Genomic DNA, 26,158 nt, shown 5'->3' on the forward strand with positions numbered 1-26,158 from the left:
ATTTATGTTGCTGTGGAAGAGCGAATCCTGCCCTTACTGGTCAAGTGCTCTTCCACTGACTTACATCCCAGCACAAGTTTTCCATCTTAAAGTCTGTGATCTCTTTCTTCTCAGCAAAGAATGGCCGAGTGGATTCTGAGGACCGGAGGAGTCGTCACTGCCCATATCTGGATACCATTAACAGGTCAGTGATAGAAAGAGGATGAGGAAAAGGCTTGGGGATATATCTCAGCAGTGGAGCACTTGGGCTGACTTGTCAGAGGCCCAGGGTTTAATCCCAGTACCATACAGTCAAAACTCAGTGGGTTTTGATATGCAGAATATAGTAAAAATTTTGTAGAAAATTCTCCAAACTGAGCAGTGAACAGTTCATTCAAATTTTCCTCATTTTAAGCCTTTTTGCCTCAAAAATTGTGCTTCTTGCCATGTTCTTCCATGTTGTCTCTTCAGAGTGGCAAAGTTTGTTTGTTGTGTAGCTCTGACTGTCCTAGAACTGTCTGTGGACCAGGCTGCTCTGGAACTCAGTCATCCATCTGCCTCTGCCTCCCGAGTGCTGGGATTAACGACGTGTGTCACCATTGCCTGTCGAGTGAATATCCATACACAGTAAAAGCTTTTAGCTGATTTTGAATTTCTAATTTGTAACTAAGGGATACATGTGTACCTGAAGTTACAGTAGCATACTGAAATACTTATTGAATCCACACCATTTATCGGGTGCTATTCTAGATTTTCAAGATTCATTAAACCAAATATAATTATTTTCTTTGTTACTGAGGCACTTTGAAGAAATTTTAATATCGACTTAAGGACAAGGTTAAGGGAAAGAGGTACTCACAAGAAGGCAAGACACATCTAAGAGCATGGGTGTGGACTTCTCGAAGAAGAGTTGCCAAGACTTCTGTTTCTTCAAGATTTAGCTGTGTGTGTTCTTTCACAAGTTAGTGTGTATCATGTGCGTGCAGGTGCCTGTGGAGGCCAGAAGAGGGTGTCAGTGCTGGGCACTGAACTCCATTTGTCTGCAGCCATTGCTCCTAACTGCTGAGCCTTCTCTCCAGGCCCCAAATGTGGTTTTTGTGTATAGCAGAGATAGTCCTCTTGTATTTTCTTTGATTTCCAGTTGTCTACAGCCTATCTTCTAAGATAGTGCTGTCCAGTAGAATTCTCCACAATACAGAATTGCATTTAAAATGCTGTTTTGTTTGAGACAAGGTTCTGATATATGGCCCAGGCTGAAACAGAATTTTCGATCCCCCCACCTCAGCTGCTCAGTGCTGGGGTTGCAGGTGTGCCCCACCAAGTCCATCAGTAATTGCTTTTCGTAAGGGCTGTCCCTTGTAGGATGTACAGGCTACACATGACTCTTGAGGATTTGAAATATGGCTTTAGCAATTGAAGCACTGATTTTTTAGTTTCTTTGTCATACTTGAAATCAAATCCAGGCCTCTCATGCTGGACATGCTTTACCACTGAGCTATATTTCAGTCCAGGAACTAAATTTAAAATTTAGTTATTGCTGGGTGGTGGTGGCACACGCCTTTAATCCCAGCACTTGGGAGGCAGAGGCAGGCGGATCTCTGTGAGTTCGAGGCCAGCCTGGTCTACAAGAGCTAGTTCCAGGCCAGGCACCAAAGCTACAGAGAAACCTGTCTCGAAAAACCAAAAAAAAAAAAACAAAAAAAAAAACTTAGTTATAAATGACCATTTGTGGCTAACTGGTCCCTCAACAGTACAACTATTAATATTTACTATTAAATCCCTCTCACAGTTGTGGATTCAGTGGACATAAAAGGCTTTTTTGTTCCTTTAATGTTGAGCAGTCACACATATTGCTTTGTGTTTTAATGACCAGGTCTAGTTGTAGGTGTTCTTAAACTTCTTCAGGTGCTTGCTCCTTCATCTCTGTCTCTCTCTCTCGTGGATTTTTTTCTTTTCTTTTCTTTTCTTTTTTTTTTTTCTTTTCTTTTTTTTTTTTTTTTTTTTTTGTTGTTGTTGTTTTGGTGTGTGTGTGTTAGGGTCTTGTGTTTGCTGGGCAAGTGCTCTGCCATTCAGCAGAATCCCCAACCACTTTTACCATTTATTTACTTATTTATTTATTGAGATAGTGTTTCTCTGGGTTACAGCCCTGGCTGTCCTGGAACTAGCTTTCTAGACCAGGCCAGCCTCAAACTCACAGAGATCCACCTGCTTCTGCCTCCCAAGTGCTAGGATTAAAGGTGTGCGCCACCATTGCCTGGCCTTTTTTTTTTTTTTTTTTTTTAAACAAAGATAAAATTTTTATTTATTTTTGAGCTAAGGTCTCACTGTGTAGCCTCAACTGGCTTGGAGTGCAATGTGCAGACTGGGCTAGCCTCAGACTCAGACATCCACCTGCGTCTGCCTCACAAATGCTAGAATTAAAGGTATGTGCCACCATGCCTGGCAGAATTTCTTGTCTCTCAGCAGATGTGTTTACACTTTATGTCCTCTCACTCTCTCAGTGTTGTTGGGTTCTTACTTAGTCCTCTTTGTTGTTTTTCCTGCAAAGAATTTGAATATAATGGAAGGGTCTTTGTTTTTGCTATCTTACTCTATAGTCAATGACGATCTGGAACTTGCAGTCTTGCTGACTCAGTCTTCCAGGTGCCAGAATTAGAGGAGTTGGGCCTCTATGAAAAGTTGTCTCATATCCATGGGGGGAGTGGGACCAAGACTCCCTGAAACATGCCAAAATCTGACTGTTGGCTATATTACATATATTCAATATTTATATAGTTACATATGTTCAGTGCACATCCTCCTGTTACTTTAAATTGTCTGAGATTACTAATCCCAAATACAGTGTCAAGTGCTATGCAAAGTAGTCATTTAGGAAATAATGCCAAAGGGGAAAATGTCTGTATATGTTTAGTGCAGATGTAACTTTTGTTTTTTCCAAATATTGATCCACAGTTGGATGAATCTAATGAAAAAATGTGTTGTGGGCATTTGCGTTTGATGCAGACACTTTGAGCCTGCTCTGGGGGGAGTGCTGGATATGTGGTTTTATGTTAATGCAGTCTATTAAGGATGTGTGTGGCATTGTGGCATGGAGAGCCACCACTGCCTCGTCCCTGTTCATTGTCCTGTGCTCTGTCTCTCAGGAGTGTGCTGGACTTCGACTTTGAGAAACTCTGCTCTATCTCCCTCTCGCATATCAATGCGTACGCCTGTCTGGTGTGTGGCAAGTACTTTCAAGGTAAATAAATGGCATGATTGATAAATGCGTTAAACTGTGAAGCTGTCTTTTCTCTCTCTCTCTATTTTTTTTTTTTTTTTTTGGTGGAAAGTAAGTTATTCTTGGGGACCATGTTTAATAGTTTCAGTCTTTCTTCCCAGGAAACTGGAGGTTTTCTCCTTGATGAGAGTTGAGCACATCTGAAAGGGAGAAAGAGTTAGTCCTAGGTCTCCTGGCACTGAACTTCTAAGTTTCTTTCTTTTCCCCCCACCCTCTTTTCCTTCCTTTTGGCACTGGACAGTGAACCTAGGTTCTCAGATGTACGAGGCAAGTGTTCTACCACTGAGCTGCATACCCAGGTCCTGGGTTTCTGAGTCTAATGTTTTCTGCATTTATATCTTTGCTGTTTTGAGGTGGGGTCTGAGTATGTAGGCCAGGCTTACCTTGAACTTGAGCCTCCTGCCCCAGGCTTTCTCATGCTGGGTTTTGCAGGTGCCCTATCATCATCTCCTGAGAATACTTATTTAGTTCTTTTCTGAAAATGTATTATTTTAACTCATTTAGACCAACAAGTAGTATGCATGTACATAGTATAATGGGGAAGTAAAAAGAAACGAGAAGCCACATTTTTTGCTTTTGTAGGGAGCTTATGTGAGATCAAGATTGACAGATAAAACAATCAACAAATCCTACATTAATGATTTCTGCTAGACTATATAGCAGTGAATAAAAATGAGGACAGAGGGTAGTGAAATACATGAAGATCAGTTTTTCTTCCCCTTTGATATTTGAGACAATACTTCAGTATGTAGCCCTGATTGACCTAGAACTCACTGTATTGGCCTGACTGACTTGAGCTTACCTCAGGTCCCCTATCTCTGGTCATCTGAGTGCTGGGATTGTAGGTGATGTCATCCTGCCTGTCTCCAAAGTCAATTCCTAAAATGTATTACATTTTAAGGTTAGTTTTATATATCAGTGGATATTTGTGGGCATGTGTGGAAGTCAGTGGACAGCTTGTGAGAATTGGTTGTCTTTCCGCCATGTGCGTTCCAAGGATTAAACTCAGGTCATTAGGCTTGGTGGCAGATGTCCTTACCTACTGCCAGCTCCCCAAGGTCGTGTGTGTGTGTGTGTGTTGTGTATATTTTCAGACAGGGTCTTGACCCTCCTGTCTTCATCTCCCTAATGCTAGGATCACAGGTGTGTGTCACCATGCCCAGCCTTTTTTTTTTAAAATATGGAACACTGCCGGGCGGTGGTGGCGCACGCCTTTAATCCCAGCACTCGGGAGGCAGAGGCAGGCGGATCTCTGTGAGTTCGAGACCAGCCTGGTCTACAGAGCTAGTTCCGGGACAGGCTCCAAAGCCACAGAGAAACCTTGTCTCGAAAAACCAAAAAAAAAATAAAATAAAAAAAAAAATAAATAAAATAAAATATGGAACACTGCACGGATTTGCGTGTCGTCCCTGCGCAGGGGCCCTGCTAATCTTCTCTGTATCGTTCCAATTTTAGTATACGTGCTGCCGAAGCGAGCACCCTTTTTGTTTTTCGAGACACATTTTTTTGTGTGTGTAGCTCCCACTTTCCTGGAACTAACCCTGAAGACCAGGCTGGTCTCAAACTCAGAGAGATCCACCTGCCTCTGCCTCCTGAGTGCTGGGATTAAAGGTGTTTGCTCAGCCTTTATCTTTGATGTTTTAGGTTAGAATATGGAATGATAGGTCTCATACGCTCCATCATACACATGTGTCCCTCTGCTTTGTTTTCATTTCTTTGTTTTTGTTTTGCTTTTTGAGACAAAGTTTCTCTTTCTCTGCGTACAGCCCTGACTGTCCTGGAATTCACTCTGTACACCAGGCTGGCCTTGAACACAGAGCTGTGCTTGCTTCTGCTGACATTGGAAGTGCGTGTTCCGCTCCTCTGCATTTGAATGTGCTGCAGGAGAGTGATACTAAAAAGAGGAGTGCTGGAGGGGGTGCGGACGTTATCCCAGCTTCTCAGGAACCTGAGCTGGGGGATTGGAAGGTGGAAATTTGGAGACAGCTTAGTCAACTTAGCAAGATTGTGTCTCAAAATGAAAGAGTTTGGCAGGGCAGCCTGTAGTTGGTTTTTCTTTTTTTAAATTCTTTGTGGGCCTGCCACCCTGCTCCCAAATAAATACACGGGGACTTATTCCTACTTATGAATGCCCGGCCTTAGCTTTGTTTATTTCTAGCTAGCTTTTCTAAGTTAAATTATCCCGTTACATTTTGCCTTTGGGCTTTCTTTTCTTTTCTCTCTTTGTCTCTGTTTCTCTCTCTCTCTAACCCTTCTTCATTCTATGTCTTTCTTCCCTTCTCACTCCGTGACTGGTTGTGTGACAGGGTGGTTGGCCCCTGGCATTCTCTTCTTCTCCTATTCTCACTCCTCCTTGTTCTTTGCTTCACTCAAGCCTAGATTTTCCCTCCTGTTTATTATTCTCTCTGCTTGGCAACCCCACCTCTCCCTCTTTCCCGCCTCACTATTGACCGTTCAACTCCTTATTAGATCAGTCAGGTGTTTTAGGAAGGCAAAGTAATACAGCTTTACAGAGTTAAACAAATGCAACACTAAAGAATGCAACACGTCTTTGCATCCTTAAACAAATATCCTACAGCATAAACCAAGGAAACTTTCACAACAGTAGCCTAGTGCTGGAGTATTGCCTAATGTGCGCAAAACTCTGGGTTAACATTAGTACTGCTAAACAGTAACAAACATAAAGGGATGTAGTGAGGACAGAGGACAAGGGTGCAGGTGGGAGCTGAAGACAGCTGATGGGAAGGCAGCCTCAGGATAGGTATATCTGTGTGTGTGTATTTATGTTCTTATGTATTAAATAACATTTTTTTGATACTCCTAGTTTCTGATACATATGAAGTTAGTAAATATATATGTATATATACATATATATGTATATATATATATATATATATACACTTTTGTTTGTTTGTTTGTTTTGTTTTTTTGAGACAGAGTTTCTCTGTAGCTTTGGAGCCTGTCCTGGAACTCACTCTGTGGACCAGGCTGGCATTGAACTCACTGAGATCCTTCAGTCTCTGCTTCCCGAGTGTTGGGATTAAAGACGTGCCACCGCCGCCCGATCTACATGTATACTTTTATGTTGAAACTAATTTCCCTAACTTATGTCTTAGTGTTCTTTCTGGTTCTCTTTGTGAGAGAAGTTTGTGTGGGGATTAATTTCATGGATGGCATAGGACTTACTTTGTTTTTGTTTTTAACATGTTTTGCACAAAGTAATGAGGCAAGAGCAGACTTGATCTGTGCCTTCTAGGCCTTTCTCTGACAGCCCCTCCCTTCCCACAGGCCGGGGCTTGAAGTCTCACGCCTACATTCACAGCGTCCAGTTCAGCCACCACGTCTTCCTCAACCTCCACACTCTCAAGTTTTACTGCCTTCCTGACAACTATGAGATCATCGACTCCTCCCTGGAGGATATCACAGTATGTGTCCCAGGTTGCTGGTGTCGGGCACGTTGTTTTGTGAGCTATCCCAAGGGACTCTGGGAAGGGCCCTGCTAGAGAAAGTGAAAAAGTAGAATAAATTCAAGTTTCAAACTAAGTTCATGATGATAGTTCTGTGACCAGGAAGATTCTGTCTTGCCTTCACAGCCCTGGGAGGCTTGGAAGCCTAGCAGGGAAGAAGGTGCTCCACTCCTGAGCTAGATACACAAGATACCCCACTGGAGACTTGGGCTCCTGCTGTCTTCATAGTCCTGAGCATCCTGGGGTTCTGGCAGCCATTGATCATGGAGTTGACCAGACTATAGGGGTAAAGACAGACGTGGAATTCAGTGATTCAGGATTAGACACAAAGCCCCTTGCAGATGAGCTCTGTGGAGGACTTATTCCCCTACCTGGGTCTTCATCCCTGGTGGCTGAGCCTTAGGATATAGAGTGGGGCATTTATGACCAGGGAATTTTTATTTTCTGGATATACCTTGTGAACCCTGTTTACAACAACCTGTGTGTTCTTTTTGCTTGGCAGTATGTGTTGAAGCCTACTTTCACAAAGCAGCAAATTGCAAACTTGGACAAGCAAGCCAAATTGTCTCGGGCATATGATGGTACCACTTACCTGCCAGGGATTGTGGGACTGAACAACATAAAAGCCAATGACTATGCAAATGCAGTGTTGCAGGTATGCTCAAGAAGGAACACTGGGGAGGGGAGAGTAACTGGAAGCCGGCAAGAAGTTAACACTTTCTTAGAGAGTACAGTCGGAAGGTCCCAGGCCCCAGACCTCTCTGAGGACTCCACTTGAGCATTTGCTCTGCAGCCAGCAACACACTCCTTTCTGGTCAAGGGGCGGCTACCACATGCTGAGGGAATTTTCAGCGTCTAGGCTTATGGCTCCTGCAGTTTCCAGATTGTGAGAGGCAGTGGACTCTGTTCCTAGGCAATGCCAGAATGAACCACTGTGGTGGGGTCTATTTCTTTTTCTCTCTTGCTTCCTCCTTTCTTCCTCTATTTTTTTTAAATTTATTTTTATTTATTTATTTATTTATTTATTTATTTTTTTGGAGACAGGGTTTCTCTATATCTCTGTAGCTTTGGAGCCTGTCCTAGAACTCGCTCTGTAGACCAGGCTGGCCTTGAACTCACAGAAATCACCTGTTTCTGCCTCTGGAGTGGTGGGATTAAAGGCATGCACCACCTCCACCTGACTCTTCCTTCCTTTCTGTGTATATGTATGTACTGTGTGAGTATGTATGTGCATGTATGAATGCAGGTACTTGTGGAGTCCAGAGGAAGGTGTTGGACACCTTGGAGCTGGAGTTGCAAGCAGTTCTGAGCTGCCAGACATGGGTCCTGGGGGTCCTCTGCAAGATCAGGATGTACTCTAAACCACTGAGCCATCTCTCTAGCCCTGAATACTCTTTTAAAAAAGACTTTTGGGCCGGGCAGTGGTGGCGCACGCCTTTAATCCCAGCACTTGGGAGGCAGAGGCAGGCGGATCTCTGTGAGTTCGAGACCAGCCTGGTCTACAGAGCTAGTTCCAGGACAGGCTCCAAAACCACAGAGAAACCCTGTCTCAAAAAACCAAAATAAATAAATAAATAAATAAAATAAAAAATAAAAAAGACTTTTGATTTTGCTTGCTTTTTTGTTTATTTGTTCGGTTGCTCTGTGTGTGTGTGTGTTTTAATTTTGTCTTTTTTTTTTTTTTTTAAACTAGGGTCTTGCTCTGTAGCCCAGGCTACTCACTACATAGTCCAGGCTGGCTTCAAACTTGTAGTTCTTCTGCCTCAGCCTCCCAGGTACTGGGATTACAGACCTGAGTCTCTGCTTGACTTTTTAAGTCCTTCATTCACTGAGTGTTTGTCAGCCTTTATTTTGTTGTGACTCAGTGAAGGACATTTCTCTGAGCTCTGGCAGCATTTTCTCTTCCTTCCTTCCTTCCTTCCTTCCTTCCTTCCTTCCTTCCTTCCTTCCTTCCTTCCTTCCTTCCTTCCTTCCTTCCTTCCTTTTTTTAAAAGATTTGTTTATTATGTATAGTGTTCTGCCTGCATGTATGCCTGCAGACCAGAAGAGGGCATTAGATCTCATTATAGATGGTTGTGAGCCAATACATGGTTGCTGGGAATTGAACTCGACCTCTGGAAGAGCAGCCAGGAAGAGCAGCCAGCGCTCTTAACCTCTGAGCCACCTTACCAGGCCTAGGGTCAGTTTCTTTTGGACATTTGAAGGCTGTCCTAGTCCTGTCACAGGCTTTATCGGAATGTTAGCTGGAACAGCCTGGTCCTGAGGGGTCCTGCAAAGGGCTTTGTGCTAATTGGAATGCTTGATTTCCAGGCTCTGTCTAATGTTCCTCCTCTTCGGAACTACTTCCTGGAGGAAGACAATTACAAGAACATCAAGCGCCCTCCAGGGGATATTATGTTTTTGTTGGTCCAGCGCTTTGGAGAGCTGATGAGAAAGCTCTGGAACCCCCGGAACTTCAAGGCACATGTTTCTCCTCATGAGATGCTTCAGGCTGTTGTCCTTTGCAGCAAGAAGACTTTCCAGATCACCAAACAAGGTGAGAGACAACTCATCCACATCTCTGACTTGAGAAACGCATTTCAGGGGCATCTCAGAGCCAGTGAACACATTTATTTCGTTGTCAGTGAATCCTGATAGGACATGAGGGACTATCTGTGGATAGAGGTTAGGGTCTTCATTCTTTTCTGATCAGTAGGTCCAAAGAGATTTGTGTAGGGGACCGAAGAGACTGCAGCTGTATAAAGAGAGAATACAAAAATCTTTTTTTTTTAAATATTTATTTATTTATTATGTATACAATATTCTGTCTGTGTGTATGTCTGCAGGCCAGAAGAGGGCACCAGACCTCATTCCAGATGGTTGTGAGCCACCATGTGGTTGCCGGGAATTGAACTCAGGACCTTTGGAAGAGCAGGCAATGCTCTTAAATGCTGAGCCATCTCTCCAGCCCCACAAAAATCTTTTATTTGTCAGAATAATGGTATTGCTTATGGGAGATCCTAGGCAAGCCCCTGTTGTTAAGTGGCTGCCGCTTGTGTTGCTCATTTGTTGGCTACTCAGGGAAGTTTTCCACTCTTTCTCATCTCTCAGCCCACTTCTAACTGCTGCTGAGTGAAGTCTCCGGTTACTCTTAGTAGCCGGGTATTACGCAGTACCACATCGCATCCATTTGTTCATCCTGCACTCTTGGTTTTGAGATAAGGTCTCACTCTGTAGCCCTGACTGGCCTGGCGCTCACCCCAAACTCACAGAGAGTATTTGAATTCTTCCTGTCTTTGCTTTCCCCACGCTGGGTCATCCTCTACTTTTCTTCCTGAGTTTTAGAGCTACAGGTTGAGGTATATGATCGTTTTCTTCCAGGAAATGCCAGGCTAACAGGAAAGGTAATTGTATAGGAAGTATTTAGAGGATGTTAAGTGCTGTGATGAGAAAAGCAGCTTCTCCAGCTCATGGAGCAGAGACCCAGGTAAACATATGGGTAGAGGAGGAGGTGGGTTGGTAATAGGCGTGGCTAGGCAGGCATGGAGTTCCAGTATAGTTTGGGATGCCCAAATGTGTCTGGCACAGAGAGTAAGTAGTCACATCTTGGATTCCAGGGTCAGTGGAGAACCAGGGTAGTAGTTAGGAAAGGGGATTTTCCAGTTTCTGTGTCTTTGTAAGGAGACTGGGTTTTATCTTAAGGATGGAAATCAGTTGGCACTTCCAAAGTGTGACAACAGTGCCATGGGGTTTGGGGGGGCGCACGCCATTAATCCTAGCACTGGGCGGCAGAGACAGGCGGACCTCTTGATTTCGAGGCCAGCCTGGTCTACAGAGTGAGTTCCGGGACAGTAGGACACGCATGCAAACACACACACACACACACACACACACACTATTCTGACCTGGGCATGGTAGTCCATGTGTATAATCCCAGCACCTGTAAGGTGGAGATAGGACTCAAAAATCCCAAACCAAAATAGAAATCCCATTATTGTGATTGAGGAATGAATTACACAGAGAGAAAGGTCAGTGGCTTGGTTTTTAATTTTTTTTTTTTATTATTTTATGTGTGTGTTTTGCCTTTATATGTATGTCTGCATACCACATGCATGCCTGGTACCGGAGGAGGCCACAAAAGGGTGTCAGATCCCCTTGAAGTGGAGTTACAGACACTTGTGGGTGCTGGAAATCAAACCCAGCTCCTCTGAAAGAATAACGAGTACTATCCTCTACCCACAATACCTTTTTTTTTCTTTTTTTAAGATTTATTATGTTTACAGTGTTCTGCCTGCAGGCCAGAAGAGGGCACCAGATCTTATCACAGATGGTTGTGAGCCACCATGTGGTTGCGAGGAATTGAACTCAGGACCTTTGGAAGAACAGCTAATGCTCTTAACCGCTGAGCCATTTCTCCAGCCCCACAATACCTTTGTTTTTTAAATAGACAGGTTCCTACTATGCAGCCCTAGATGTCTGGGAACTTGCCATGTAGACCAGACAGGCACAGAGATCCACTTGCCTCTGCATCCTACATGCTAGAAATAAAGGCATGTCCCACCATGGTTGTGTAGTGGTGCCTTTCAGATTCTCAGGGACTTAGGAGAGGAGTACTAACTAGGAGATAAGGTAAGTAGATGAGGAGCTGAGACTCGGGGTTTAGGAGTTTAGGGCAACAGAGAGTAATATGCACTTGGGAATAGATAGTGTATGTTGACCGAACCCCATGATTTATTTCCAAATGAGCAGAAGTTGCAAAGACATTTGAGCATGGAGTTTCATAGTTTGTAACAGGCCAGTAACACTTACTCTTCTGAACGGGGGCAGCCACCTCTTGTGCTAGATGAAGCTTCACATATCCAGTATCCAGATTCATAAAATTACTTAGTTTCTGCACCAACTCTGTGAGGTCTCAATTTTGTTTTGATTTTTAAGATTTATTTTTAAGTGTGTGTGTGTGTGTGTGTGTGTGTGTGTGTGCAGGTGCCCATGGAGTGTGTGTGAGAGTATGTATGTGTATATATATAAATGTGCAGGTGTTCCTGGATTCTAGAAGAGGCTGTTGGATCCCCTAAAGCTGGAGACTGGAGTTACAGGTAGTTGTGAGCCATCCATTGCAGAGGCTGAAGCTGAACTCAGATCCTCTGCCTAATCAGTGAGCTTTCTTTTGTTTTTATGTCAGGGCTACAACAAGATATGATATTTTTATAGAGAAATTTATTTTGTGTACTATGGGTGGTTTTATCTGTTAGTCTTTCCTTCAGTTTTTGACACCTTTGCAAAGTTGAAGCCTGATGGTTAGAGTTGCCGAAAAGCCTTAGCCCTAAGAGTAAGCTTAGCTTGTTTCCTATTCCATAGTTATAGTTTGCATTGTCAGTTAAGTAGTTCCCCCAGTGTCTGAGACCCCAGTGTCTGGGTATTATCAATTGCCTAGATGTATGTGGGTGTGCAGAGAAGTTCTTGCTTTGGTCATTTGTAATTAAATAAAGCATTGTGTGTGTGAATCTAGGAAAGTAATTTTGTAGAGCTGTCAGGCCTTTGGAATCAGGGAAATGAAGTTAAAGAAGAGTACATAGCCTTATAGATTTTAACTAGATGAACAGAGGGGAAGTGAATGGAGACAGACATCTGGTAAGACAGTAGCCATTGTCTCAGACATACTTGGGAGGTAGGCACCTAGTTTCTTCTTAGGCACTCTTATCACGGGCCAGGAATGTTGCTTGTTCCCAGAATCCTTTGCTTTGTATTGTGTGTGGATGCTTTCTTAGAAATAGCACTTTAAGTCACCTTCCTGAAAGATAAGTCTTTAAGATAGGGAAGTGAGGAAGGAAGTCAGAGCCACTCTGAAGGTGTGGATGTTACAGGGCCTTCATTCATTATTATCACTGGATGGTGAGGTACATTCTGGGGTGGAAGTGACAGGGTCCAGCTGTAGATCAAAATACCTAGAGAGAAAGAGAAGACTAAAGAGTAAGCTTGGGGAACTAGAGAGATGGCTCAGTGGTTAAGAGCCCTGCTTATTCCATCCAGAGGTCTTGAGTTCAATTCCCAACAACCACATGGTGGCTCACAACTATGTGTAGTAAGATCTGGCACCCTCTCCTAACCTGCAGGCAGAACACTGTATACATAATAAATAAATCTTAAAAAAAAAAAAAAAATTGCCGGGCGGTGGTGGCACACGCCTTTAATCCCAGCACTTGGGAGGCAGAGGTAGGCGGATCTCTGTGAGTTCGAGACCAGCCTGGTCTACAAGAGCTAGTTCCAGGACAGGCTCCAAAACCACAGAGAAACCCTGTCTCGAAAAACCAAAAAAAAAAAAAATTAAAAAAAAGAGTAAGCTTGACCTTGAGGAGTGCGGGTGTTTGTTGTCAGGTAGAGGAGGATGCACAGGGTGGGTGCGTGGCTGGAGAGGATGAGGAGAACCAGCCAGTACATGGTTGGGTTCCTTCCCTGCCTCTGAGCTTCAGCATGTTCTCTCTCCCTTTGTTCCCAGGGGATGGAGTTGACTTCCTGTCTTGGTTTCTGAATGCTCTGCACTCGGCTCTGGGCGGCACCAAGAAGAAGAAGAAGAGTAAGTCGTGCTGCTTGTCCAAAGAGAGCCCCATTTTTTTTGTTTTTGCTTTTTTTCTAGAAAAACATTTATACTTATTTATACTTATACTGCTTCTTCCATTTTGAGACAAAGTCTTGCTGCAGCCCCAGCTGGCCGGGAGCTTAGGTTCTTCCTGTCTCAGTGTCCTCTGTACTGAAATGACTTAGAATGCATGGTTCTTCTGCTTCCACCCCCAGGAGTTGGGATTACAGGCGTGTGCCATTAGGCTGTGCTAGACCTGAATTCATCTTGCCCTGTTTTTATTAGAATATGGTTATATTCTCAGTTTATTTTTTTTCCTGGTTGTTTTGTTGTTGTTTTATCTTTTTTTTTTTTTTTTTTTTTTGAAATCTTTGAAATATGTTCTTGCTGCCTAGCCCAGGCTGGGTTGGAATTTGTGATCCTCCTAACTCAGCCTCCTTTATACTGAGATTACAAATATATACTGCCTTGCCTGCCTGGCCCCAGTAGTTTTTAAGCAGAAATGCCTGGAAGATACTGGGTTAAGTGAAGTAAGACAGATAGAAAACATGGCTGTGTCTTGTCCCTCCAGAAGTGAACTTCCGGCGGCCGAGAGTAGAATCCTGGTTACCAGAGAGTAGAATCCTGGTTACCAGAGGCCTAGGGCTAAGGGCTCTCAGACAGAGAAGTCAGCGGGAGGAGGAGCTTTCAGTGTTCTTTGGCACAGTTGGTAAAAGTGGTTGACATCCACTAACTGTACCTCAATAGAGCTCCTAGAGAGGATTTAGAATGTTTTGAGCACAGGGAATGATAAATGTTTAGAGATGAACATGCCAATTAGCCTCACCTGGCCATTACTGTACTATGTATTTACTGAAATAGCACTCTGCTCCATTAATTGATAATGTCTTAGGTATCATTAAAGCTCGTTCACCTCCAAATGTTAGGATTACAAGCATGTGTCATTTTACTCAGATTAAAATGCTTGTTTATTTAATGTGCCTGCATGAGTGTATGTGCACCACACGTGTACAAGAGCATTCCGTGATCAGAGCCTGTCAGAAGCCCAGGGATTGGAGTGACAGGTGGTTGTGAGCCATCTGAAGTGGGTCCTAGGAATTGAACTCTGGGTCCTCTGCAAGAGCAGTATGTGTTCTTAACTGCTGGGCCATCTCTCCAGAATAAGTCAAAGCTTGGTTTTGCTGTTGTTTTTGAGACAGAGTTTATATGTGGTTCTGGCTGACTGTCCTGGAACTGACTGTGTAGACCAGACTGACCTCAGACTCACACAGATCACCTGTCTCTGCCTCCCAAGTGCTGGAATTAAAGACAAACACCACCACATATTGGCCAAAGCATTTTTTTTTTTTTTTTTTTTTTTTTTTTTTTTTTTTTGGTTTTTCGAGACAGGGTTTCTCTGTGGCTTTGGAGACTGTCCTGGAACTAGCTCTTGTAGACCAGGCTGGTCTCGAACTCACAGAGATTCACCTGCCTCTGCCTCCCAAGTGCTGGGATTAAAGGCATGCGCCACCACCGCCCAGCACCAAAGCATTTTTTTACAAATCAGAAATGGTATAATTGTGCTCTAGAAATTCTGACCCAGTTTGGAATGGAGAGTGGGAGCATTGTGTTCTAGACTCTTCGATTCCTCCAGTGCTAGAGTTGGTGAAGGACTGAGCTGAGTGGTAGAGCAGACTGGAGTGGCTCTGCTTGTAGGCACAAAACTAAACTGAGCGTCCCTCTGACCCTCAGCTTCTCTTGTTTACTTTGAATTCCAGTTACACTTTGCAGCTTATAGACTGCAGAGTCAGGTGAGTCATTCTGGAGACATAAGGCAGTGTAGCTTTCTTTTTTGTTTTTCAAGACAGGGTTTTTCATTATAACATTCCTGGTTGTCCTGGAACTTGCTTTGTAGACCAGGCAGGCTTGCCTCTGCCAAGTGCTGGGATTAAAGACCTGTCAACACCATGCCCTGCTGCTTGTCTTCTTTTTTATTTGATTGATCGTGTGGTTGTGTATGTGTTGTTTGTTTTGAGATCAGGTCTTGCCTTGTAGCCTGGGCTAGCCTCAAACTCCCAATCTTCCTTCTTCACTGCCTGAGAATTGGTGTGTCCCACCATACCCAGCTCTTGTCTTCTGGGTTATGACGGCTCTGCTGGGTGATGGAGTTGGATTCTTACTCTAGATAGCTCTGCTCTGTCTGCGAGGTAAATTCAGCCAAGCTCATTCTCTCAGGTCTCTAACTTGTGTTCCACTGGGATTCTCTGACCCTGTGTGCTTTGTGTCTTTGTCTTGGTTTTGTTCTTGTTTACCATCTTAGTCATTTCTCTCTCTTGTCCAGTATAGGTTACAGTCTTTGAAGGCAGAAATACCTTGACTAAGCTGCTTTTGAGGCCGTGTGTGTGTGTGTGTGTGTATACACCTGTGAAGGCCAGTGCTGAGATTAGAGGTGAGATGGGCCTTACCCATCTAGGGATCAAACTCAGGTCTTCATACCTGATAGAAGGCTCTCTAATGACCAAGCCATTTCCCTCTGTACCTATTTTTGTTTTCATTGTTTTGAGGTAGGATCTCATGTGGCTAAAGTTGGATTTGAACTCTTGATCCTCCTGCCTCCACCTCCCAAGTGCTAGAATTTTAGGTGTGAACTACCACACCCAGTTCTATGTCCAGTTCTGACTGATATTTTAAAAAAAGATTTATTTATTTTATGTGTCTCGGTGTTTTGCCTGCCTTTTGCTATGTGTACCATGTGTGTGCCTGTTTCCCTCAGAGGTCAAAAGATCGCATTGGAGCCTCTGGAATGGTTGTGAGCTACCATGTAGATGCTGGGAATCAAACCTGAGTTCTCTCTGCAACAAGTGTCCTAAGCTGCTTAGTCATCTCTCTGGCTCTTTTTAAAATGATTATGTTTTTAAGTCATTCTTTTCAAACTCACATTTTTCCCCTTTCATGACCCAGCCCAGTGGTTAAAGAATGTCGTGTGGAGGAGATATAATGTCATTACTTAGGAAAATAATTATGTAAGTACGGTGATATATGTTACAAGGTGAAGCTTCTGTGCTTAAGAAGAGCTTGAGTCTTACACTGTTCTGGTTTATACCAGAAATTTAGAAGTTGGGATATGTTCTTGACATGCTTTCTGGCCTCACAAACTTTGTATTTTGCTTTTTGTTTGACAGCTATTGTGACTGATGTTTTCCAGGGGTCAATGAGAATCTTCACTAAAAAGCTTCCTCATCCTGATCTGGTGAGTGTCCAGAACAGAATTCTAGCCTGATATATGTTACCTGGGGGCTTGGGGAACCCGGAGCTTAGAGAATAGACAGAATGTGCTCCACAAAGAAGTTGACAGAACACCTGCTGTAGGGCAGTTCTGTGCCCATAGTGGCCTTGTACTGTGAACTTCAGAGTTGGTAGCTGGTAGTCTTGGTTGAAGTGGTTTGACCGCTGAGTGGTTCAGCTGAGCTTCTTGAGAACTTTTTAAATAGTAGGTGAATAAGTAAAACCCTTTCAAAGAGGATTAGTGTTTTCTTTAAGTGTTGGTCTACAAGGGAATGGGTTTGAGTGGTGTCTTCAAACCCGTGTGCCATTACACTTAGTTCTCATTAACCCTCTCTTCCGTTGCCCTGCTCTGTTCCCAGTGCTCTCTTCCTGGCAGGTTTCTTTCCACAACAGTTCCTCCTCTTGCTTCATGTCCCTTGTATTCTCTTTCCCACTCTTCCCCGTGAAGGTCTCCTTCTGTCAGCGATCGATCGCCTTTCTAGTTGGATGACCGCATGCATGCACACACGCCATCAGTTTTTGAATGAATACTGTCAGGTGGTTCTGCATACAGCTGCCTGGGCTCTGAACTAGGGAAGATGTGAGTGAGCATCATGTCTCTGTGGGTTTGCTTCCTGCTGTTCATTCCTTTCCTCTTTTGTCTTCTCATTCATTTTCAGCCAGCGGAAGAGAAAGAACAGCTGCTCCATAATGATGAGTACCAAGAGACGATGGTCGAGTCTACGTTCATGTACCTGACGCTGGACCTTCCCACCGCCCCACTTTATAAGGATGAGAAGGAGCAGCTTATTATCCCCCAGGTGCCACTCTTCAACATCCTGGCCAAGTTCAACGGCATCACTGAGAAGGTAGCCACATTGCCACCCTTGCCCTGTTTTCTTAGTTTGTATTTTAACTTTATCATCACCAGCACCCCTTTTTTTTCAGTGTTGACAACAGGGCTTTGGAAGTAGAAGGCAAGTGCTCTACAGACAAGTTACTCCCCAGCCTCTGTGTCTTTTTCTATTTCAGAATCAACGCATAAAGATCATAGTCTTACTCTGAATGTACTGTCTTTTTCAAGTCTCCCAGCCTCTCTGGTGTTTAACTCTTACTTTTGGAGCCCTTCTTACATGGCTCCTGCCTGCCTCTGAGAACTGTAAAGAAAAGTGGGAGATTCAGATGTTTGGAAACTCAAGAAATACAGAAATCTCATCTTTAAAAAGAGAATTTTTATTTTGTTGTGTTTCTTGAGGTAAGGTCTTGTCTAGCCAGCTTAGCCTAGAACTTGCTGTGCAGCCACAACCAGCCCTGAATTCTTGATTCTCCTTCCTCCACCCAAGTGCTGGCCACCACTTCCAGCTCCAACAATTATTTTTAATTTGTCTATTTTGCTGTTATTTTTTTTTGTTAATAATATAGGTACTTACTGTTAATTCAGTCTCAGTATCCAATTGTTGAACTTTTTTTTTTTTTTTTTTTCCTGAGGTAGGGTTTCTTTGCTGTCCTGGAACTCACTCTGTAGACCAGGCTTGGCTTGAACTCACAGAGGTCCAATTGCCTCTGCCTCCCAAGTGCTGGGATTAAAGGTGTGCACCACCACCCAGTGAAACTGGACTCCTGGGGTGGGAGAAAAGAACTTTGAACTGTTTTGCAGTGGCATTTCCTTCTTACTGAGCTGGCAGGGACAGTGTAGACCCCACACTCTTATTTCCCTTGCTATCTTATTAACATTTTGGAGAAGTAACCAAACCTTTCTTTTGAAAAAGTTTCTTCATTTTCTAGATGACCTTTAATAACTTTCTCTCAATTTGCTGGGGAGCAGGTCTGTAAGGCCCCTCACTATGCAGTCAGAAGTGGGTCTCTTACTTGCTGTTTTATAAGGTCATTGTCCAGATAGTATTAAGCAGGCATATTCTAATTTAAAATCAGTGTTTTCTTGGGGTTAGTGAGATGGCTCAGCAGGTCAAAGCCCTTGTCATGGAGGTCTGGAAACCTAAGTTCAGTCCCTGGAGCCCATAGTGGAAGGAAAAAACAGACTCCTGGAAATTGCCCTCTGGCCTCTAGACATGAAATGTAGCATGTATACATCCACTTTCACCCAACATCTCTCTCTCTCTCTCTCTCTCTCTCTCTCTCTCTCTCTCTCTCTCTCTAAATTGAAAATATTTTCTATTTCCTTGAGCAATTTGTGGATCTCAAGGGGTCTGTTTTTCCGTTTAGAACTCAGTCAGTTCAGAAGGAAGCCTTGGCTGATTGTTTCTGGTTATGATTGGTCTTTCAGTCCTATCTCTTAACTAAATGTAAGCTTAGGTTTTACTGGGGTTTGAGCCTCAACCTTATGTATACTAAGCAAGTGCTTTATTAGGGTATATTCCCAGACAAAGATAAGAATTTATGTTTAACCCCAGCATTAGGGAGGCAGAGACAAGTGGATCTCTTAGTTCAAGGCCAGCCTGGTCTACAGAATAAGTTTTAGGACAGCCATAGTTACACAAAGAAACCGTGTCTTGAAAATCAAAGAGAGAGAGAGAGGTGGGGAGAGAGGAAGGAAGAGAGGAAGAGAAGGAGGAAGATGAAAGAAAGAAAGAAAGAAAGAAAGAAAGAAAGAAAGAAAGAAAGAAAGAAAGAAAGAAAGAGAAAGAAAAGGAAGAAAAAACTATTCTCAGGGCTGGAAAGATGGATCAGCAGTTCAGAGTGTTGCCCTTGCAGAGAACCTGGGTTCAGTTTCCAGCATGCAAGTGGTACCTTACAACCATCTGTAACTCCAGTACCAGGGAATTGGCATGCTCTTCTGGCCTGTCTGGGCACACACGGGTCCACATAAAAGAAAAAGGGAAGCCACTAATGTTCACTCGCTTTAAGCCCTTTGGGTTGGCAGGTCCTGGCCCTTCCCTTTCTTCTTAGGCCGTGTAGAATGAGCTCACAGGAAATGTGACCTGCTACACTACTTACACAAGCCCTGAGATTTCTTCTCAGATGTGAGCTTCGGTTGCTGGGGATTTAGATAGACCAGTGCCTCCTGTGTGCTGAGTACAGGTTTTACTGCAGAGCTACTCCAGCCCAGGTCTTAGATCCTTTAAGACAGAAAGGATGGAAGAAGTTGTTAGCCACCTCCTTTGGAATACTGAGGGTGCTTCACTGTTACTAAGGCAAGAAAATTTTCCCCATTTTGAGTAAGATCTGTTTTGTTGTGTTTTTCAAGACTGGGCTTCTCTGTAGCTTTGGAGCCTATCCTGGAACTTGCTTTGTAGACTAGGCTGGCTTTGAACTCACAGAGATCCCCCTGTTTCTGTCTTCTGAGTGCTGGGATTCAAGGCATGTGCCACCATGCTGCCTGGTGTAAAGTAAGATCTTTCTGGTGATAATTCAGCTTTTAACCGTTGTTTTCATTTGGTGGTTTTGTTCTCTGTGTTTGCCTGAGCCTGCACAGCTGTGGTATTAGTTTCAGCAGTGTGATCCTATACTGGCTGAAGCAGTCCATTGTATTTTACTGTGTTTGCTCCATTGCTGATCTTAGCCTCTTTTGTGATTTTTGGGACTAAGTATTTTCTAAATTTTAGGTGTGATACAGAGCTATGTTTAAAAGCCAGAGCAAAGCTCAGTCCCTTTTGTACTGAGTGCTGACTCTGAGTGCTGGCACTAATGTCATCAAACTGTTTTTCTAGGAATACAAGACTTACAAGGAGAATTTCCTGAAGCGCTTCCAGCTCACCAAGCTGCCTCCATATCTAATCTTTTGCATCAAGAGATTTACTAAGAACAACTTCTTTGTGGAGAAGAATCCGACAATTGTCAACTTTCCCATCACGTGTGTATTGCCCTACTTCATTCTGGCGGGGTCCCTCCCCTTCTCTTTTTGAGACAGGGTCTTATGAAGCCCAGACTGTCTTTGAACTTGGCAGATGATCCTGACCACTTGAAACTCCTGCCTTAGCCTGTTGTAGGAGCTGCTTGCCTGTTCCTACCTAGAAACTGTATTAATTAAATCACTGCTTGGCATATTAGGTTGAACTTCTTATCGGCTATCTCTTAACATACTGATTTAACCCATTTCTATTAATCTGTAACACCACGTGGCTGTGGCTTACTAGATAAAGTTCTGTTGTCTGTCTCCTGCGGGGCTACCAGGCTTCTCTCTGACTCTACCTTCTTTCTCCTAGAATTCAGTTTAGTTTTCCCTGCCTACCTCTATTTTGCCCTGCTCTGCTATAGGCTCAAAGCAGTTCTTTATTCATTAACCAATAAAAGCAACACATGGACAATAAAAGCTCCCACACCATCAGCCTCCCAAGGCCACAACTGTCCCATCTGACTGTGAGTCTGGATTATCTTTCCATAGTGTTCCTTTTCGACTGACTTGGTTGGAGATTACAAGAACCAGCTTCCTACATCAGAGAAATTAATGATTTTGCTGGAAGGATGTATATATTTCAGGGTCCCCAAAGGCGGATATTATAGTCAGAGTTTTTCTGTCCCGCAGAAAAACTGCTCTGAGGCTTGTATTAATTACAAATACTGGGCTGGAGCTGGGGAGATGGCTCAGAGGTTAAGAGCACTGGTGGTTCTTCCAGAGGACCTGGGTTCAATTCTCAGTACTCGCATGGCAGCTCACAACTGTCTGTAACTCCAGTTCCAGGAGATTTGACACTTTCATACCAATGCACCTAAAATAAGATTAAATAAAAATTGAAAAACAAAACAAAATAAGTGCCCAGCCAGTAGCTCAGGCTTATTACCAACTAGCTCTTACATTTTAAGTTAACCCATATTCCTTATTTGCACTCTGCCACATGGCGGCACATTCATTCATTCATTCATTCATTTATTTATTTATTTATTGGTGGCACCTTTATTAGCATGGCACATTCATCTCCTATTCCCACTTTGGCTGTCTGGCAACTCCGGTCTCCACCCTTTTTTCTCCCAGCATTTTCTGACTTTCTAGCCTAACTTTGCTGTTCAACTATTGGTCAGTCAACTTGTTTATTAAACCAATCATAGGGGTATATAATCATACAGTGTATAGAAGGGTTATTCCACAGCAGGGTACTTAACATAGATACAGCCATTTATTTATTTGTTTACTTATTTGAGATACAGTCTCATGTAGTCCAGACTGTCTTTGAAGTCACTTTCTAAGCCAAGATGACCTTGAACTTTTGATTTTCCTGCACTCTACCTTCCAAGTTCTGTAATTACAAGCAAGTGACAGCACACTGTCATAAATTACAAATTTTAATGTGGGACCTTTTAATTTACTCTGCAGTTGAATTTTCAGGATTTTTTGGTTTTTTGAGACAGGGTTTCTCTGTGTAGCTTTGGTACCTGTCCTGGAACTAGCTCTTGTAGACTAGGCTGGTCTTGAACTCAAAGAGATCCACCTTCTTCTGCCTCCTGAGTGCTGGAATTAAAGGTATATGCCACCACTACCCGACTTAAGTTTTCATGATTTGTTTGAATGAACTGAAGGGTACCTGATATTTTTCGTTGACTGTCTTCTAATTCAGAAAGACTGAAGTGTCTTTAGAAAGAACTCTAATTCACACAATTGGTTATGGTCTGAAAAGCCAATACTCTTAGTTTTTTAAATTAAATTTTAAAAATTATTTTATGTGTATTGCTATTTTGCCTGCATGTATGTCTGTATCTTGTGCATTCCTGGTGCCCACAGAGGCCAAAAGGGCATCAAATTCCCTGGAACTGGAGTTACAGCCACATGTGAGCGCCCATGTGGGTTCCAGGAATCAAACTGTAGTCCTCTGGAAGAGGAGCCGGTGCTTTTCCCTGCTGAGCCATCTCTCTACCACCAAGAGACAGTGTTTTACATGGTCTGAAGAATGGTCTGAGAATGTGGGGAAGCCTCGTGGCAGGCTGACAAGTGTGTCAGTGGGTATTGAGGTTGGAGGAAGCGTAGTGTCCAACACAGATAGCAGGGGAGGGCTTTGGTTGGGCCTGTGTTTAACTTGAATGTCTAGAGTATGTCCAGTTTTCCTGTTGACAGGGAAGTTTTACACTTTTGTTTGTTTCTTGTAGTCTTTGAATTTCATATTTTAAGTCTTTGTAGTTTAAAATAGCAGAGGAGTTCAGGGTTATGGTGGGCAGATGCTCATCTTCTGGTCTCCTTTTCCCCTCAGGGCCTTTCTCTTTCAGTCCCCTAACTACCAGGACTGCCACTTTTCTCCTGTGGAAAGATGTCCAGTTCTTGGTTCTGTGTGAGTCTGGAGAGAGGATTAGCTGGGCAGATGGCTTAGTGGGTAAAGCGCACTCTGGGCTGTGGGCCTTAGAGTGGATGAGCCCTAAGGGTCCTCCCAGGGCAGGGCTTGTTTTGTTTTTCTAATGGATTCCATCTTCCCTGAGAATCTGTGGCAGTAGATGGTGAGAAGAGAGAGGTGCCCTGGGGTATCTTCTCTTAATTACTGGAGGCAGAACCAGGCATCCTAGGTGCTGGGCAAGCACTGTATCACTGAGCTTTATCTAAATTTTACCTAATTTTTGGAGACAGGATCTTGCTATGAAACTCAAACCTGGCCTTTGCTGAACTGTGCCCTCAGCTCAGCCTCCTCAGAAACTAGGACTGTGAGTCTGTGACAGATGCCATGCAGGAGAATTTCTAAATGTGGAATACAAGAGAATTTTCTTTTTTCTTTTTTAAAAGAATATTTCTTTAATTTTTTTTAATGTTTATGCGTGTCTTACCTGCATGTGTGTCTGTTTGCCATGTTCATATAGAGCCCATGGAGGTCAGAAGAGGGCACTGGATCCTCTGGAACTGGAGTTACAGATGGTTGTGTACCATGTAGGTATAGAGAACTGAACCTGGGTTCTCTGAAAGAGCACCCGGGCTCTTAACCTCTAAGCCATCTCTCCAGCTCCTTCTTTCTCCACAGGCTTGTTTTCCTGTTTTCTGTCACTGTCTTGTTTGTGTGACAGGTGGGGAATACAGAAGCCACCTGTCTCATCTCTTGAATGAAACTTCAGAAACACTGCTTTTGAAATCCCACCAACCAAGGCTTTAGGTCAGAGCTAGTCTCTTGTGGACAGTGTGTTCCTGATAGGAAAGAGCTTCAGTCGCAAAGAGGCCACTGTGTGGATGGTGCTTCTTCAGTCCTGCAGAAACTCCTTACCCTGCTGCCTTTTCTCTGGGGCCTGGAGTGGGTTTCTCCTCTTAGCAGCTGCATTTGTACATTTGGCAGTTGGGACTTGGGTAGCTTGCCCTTTAGAAAGCTTGCTCTGGAGAAGTTATAAAACAGGAGGTCTATTAGACCAGGACTCAAAGACAATTTCATTTAAAAAATTACGTTATCTTTATTTTGTGTATGTGTGTGCACTCATACGTGGGTTGATGAGCCTCAGCATATTTCTGGAGGTTTGAAGATGATGTATGGGATTTATTTTTCTTCTTCCACTATTTGAGTCCCAGAGGTCACTCTGGCTTGCATGGTGAGCACTTTCCTAATTGATCCATTTTCCTGTTTTTTAATTTTTTTTAAAAAAACTTTTGTTTGTTTGTTTGTTTTGTTTTGTTTCTGAGACAGGGTCTCTACAAAGCTTTTCTGGATATCAGTATATAGGCCAGGCTGGCCTTGAACTCAAAGACATCCTCCTACCTGTCTCCTGAGGAATTAAAGATGTATGTCTCTGTGTCTGGTAGAGGCAGAGGTTTTGTTTTCTCGAGACAGGGTTTCTCTGTAGCTTTGGAGCCTGTCCTGGAACTAGCTCTGTAGACCAGGCTGGCCTCGAGCTCATGGAGATCTTCCCTGTCTCTGCCTCCCAAGTGCTGGGATTAAAGGTGTGTACCACCATTGCCCAGCTGTTTTTTAAGATTTATGTATTTTATGTGTGGGTTTTTTTTTGTTTTTGTTTTTGTTTTTTTGTTTTTCGAGACAGGGTCTCTCTGTAGCTTTGGTGCCTATCCCGGAACTATCTCTTGTAAACCAGGCTGGCCTCGAACTCCCAGAGATCCGCCTGCCTCTGCCTCCCGAGTGCTGGGATTAAAGGCCTGCACCACCACTGCCCGGCTTGGGGGTGTTTTTGTCAGCATGTTTGTCTGTACATCACATGTGTGTCTGGTGCCTTAGAAAATCAGATGTTTTTGATATTGGATCCCCTGGAGTCACCTTGTGGGTGCTGGGCATTGAACCTGGGTCCTCTAGCAGCCAGTCTTACCTGCTGAGCAGTCTCTTTCCAGCCTCCAAGGTTTTTGGTTGTTGTTTTTTTCCTTCAAAAACAGGCAAAGTGAGCCGGGCGGTGGTGGCGCACGCCTTTAATCCCAGCACTCGGGAGGCAGAGGCAGGCGGATCGCTGTGAGTTCGAGACCAGCCTGGTCTACAAGAGCTAGTTCCAGGACAGGCTCCAAAGCCACAGAGAAACCCTGTCTCGAAAAACCAAAAAAAAAAAAAAAAAAAAAAAAAAAACAGGCAAAGTGTCAGTCTGTGGACCAAGTTGACCTGAATCACTGTGTAGCTCAGAATGTCTTTGAACCCTAGGTTCAGTGGAGACCCTGCCTCAAAAGTAAGGACTAAAGTAATTGAGGAAGACACCAGGTATTGGTCTCTCACCTCTCCAGGCGCTCACAGCCATCTGCATGTGCACACAAGTACATACACCACACATACAGAGATCAGAAGACAGCTAGCTCTCTGGACCCATTTTTTTCTTCAGTGCTGGTTTCTAGTCTAGAAACCTTCAAATAAATTCCTCTTAGCACTCGGAAGGCAGAGGCAGGTGGATCTCTGTGAGTTCGAGGCCATTCTGGTCTAGAAGAGCTAGTTCCAGGACAGGAACCAAAGCTACAGAGAAACCCTGTCTCGAAAATCAAAAAAAAATTCCCCTTTTATACCTTTGCTACCTACGGCAGCTGGGTTACTTGTAATGATTTTGCCTCTAACTTCACTGAAAAAAAATGAAAAAAGTAAGAGTCTTGAAAATAAGAAAGCTGATGGTTGCCTAGTTTTTAGATTGAATTGGTTACAGTGTAGTCAGTCTTCTTCCATAGGGTGTCTCGGGGCAAAGGGCAGCTGCTGCCTGGATCCCGGAGCAGCTAGGTACACTCCTAGCCTGTGGGCAGGCCCTGCTGCCTCAGCTCATCACTGTCAGGGGAGGCAGTGGAGCTAAGATCCTTCTATAAAAGACTTAAATTCACAGCTGTCTGGTAACAGCCACGATTCCCACTCAAACCCTTGCCTCCAGACATGCTTCTAAGGGGTGTTTTTCACTGTTGGAAAATGTGAATTCAACACACTGGAACTGTTGTGGCGCTACAAACCTTTCCAGAACTAGGACCCTAAAGTAGCAGTCAACAGCTCTGTGCATCATTCATAAGGGGCCTTTCCCTAACTTCACAGCTGTGGTCTGATGTTTTGTTGTTTCTCTTTATCTCCAGAAATGTGGATCTAAGAGAATACTTGTCTGAAGAAGTCCAAGCAGTCCACAAGAATACCACTTACGATCTCATCGCCAACATTGTGCATGATGGCAAGCCCTCCGAGGGTTCCTATAGGATCCACGTGCTTCATCATGTGAGTGGCCTCTGACTGGCCTGGAACAGAGCTGCAAAACAGTCATTGTTCCTGTGGTGTGTTTGAGTTTGCCCTTTCTGGGCCTGGCTTCAGAACTCTGTACTGGATGGTTTTA

At 43.7% G+C, this 26,158-nt stretch overlaps 1 protein-coding gene and 1 non-coding gene across 3 annotated transcripts in view; one reads left to right on the plus strand and one right to left on the minus strand.

Moving 5' to 3' along the window:
- Positions 1-26,158, plus strand: part of Usp39 (ubiquitin specific peptidase 39) — a 30,292-nt gene that overhangs the window by 1,275 nt on the left and 2,859 nt on the right. For both annotated transcript variants that reach the window (XM_057770564.1, XM_057770572.1), the window contains exons 2-11: positions 115-184; positions 3,123-3,217; positions 6,545-6,681; positions 7,226-7,378; positions 9,034-9,259; positions 13,199-13,276; positions 16,441-16,508; positions 17,203-17,391; positions 20,191-20,333; positions 25,908-26,043. In XM_057770564.1, coding sequence (XP_057626547.1) covers positions 115-184; positions 3,123-3,217; positions 6,545-6,681; positions 7,226-7,378; positions 9,034-9,259; positions 13,199-13,276; positions 16,441-16,508; positions 17,203-17,391; positions 20,191-20,333; positions 25,908-26,043 — 1,295 coding nt within the window. The remainder of the gene's footprint in view (positions 1-114; positions 185-3,122; positions 3,218-6,544; positions 6,682-7,225; positions 7,379-9,033; positions 9,260-13,198; positions 13,277-16,440; positions 16,509-17,202; positions 17,392-20,190; positions 20,334-25,907; positions 26,044-26,158) is intronic.
- Positions 4,629-4,735, minus strand: LOC130890029 (U6 spliceosomal RNA). Its single transcript, XR_009058676.1, has one exon. It is a non-coding gene; the product is annotated as a U6 spliceosomal RNA (small nuclear RNA).

Source organism: Chionomys nivalis, chromosome 1 (genome assembly GCF_950005125.1).
Source record: "Chionomys nivalis chromosome 1, mChiNiv1.1, whole genome shotgun sequence".
NCBI classification, from domain to species: domain Eukaryota; kingdom Metazoa; phylum Chordata; class Mammalia; order Rodentia; family Cricetidae; genus Chionomys; species Chionomys nivalis.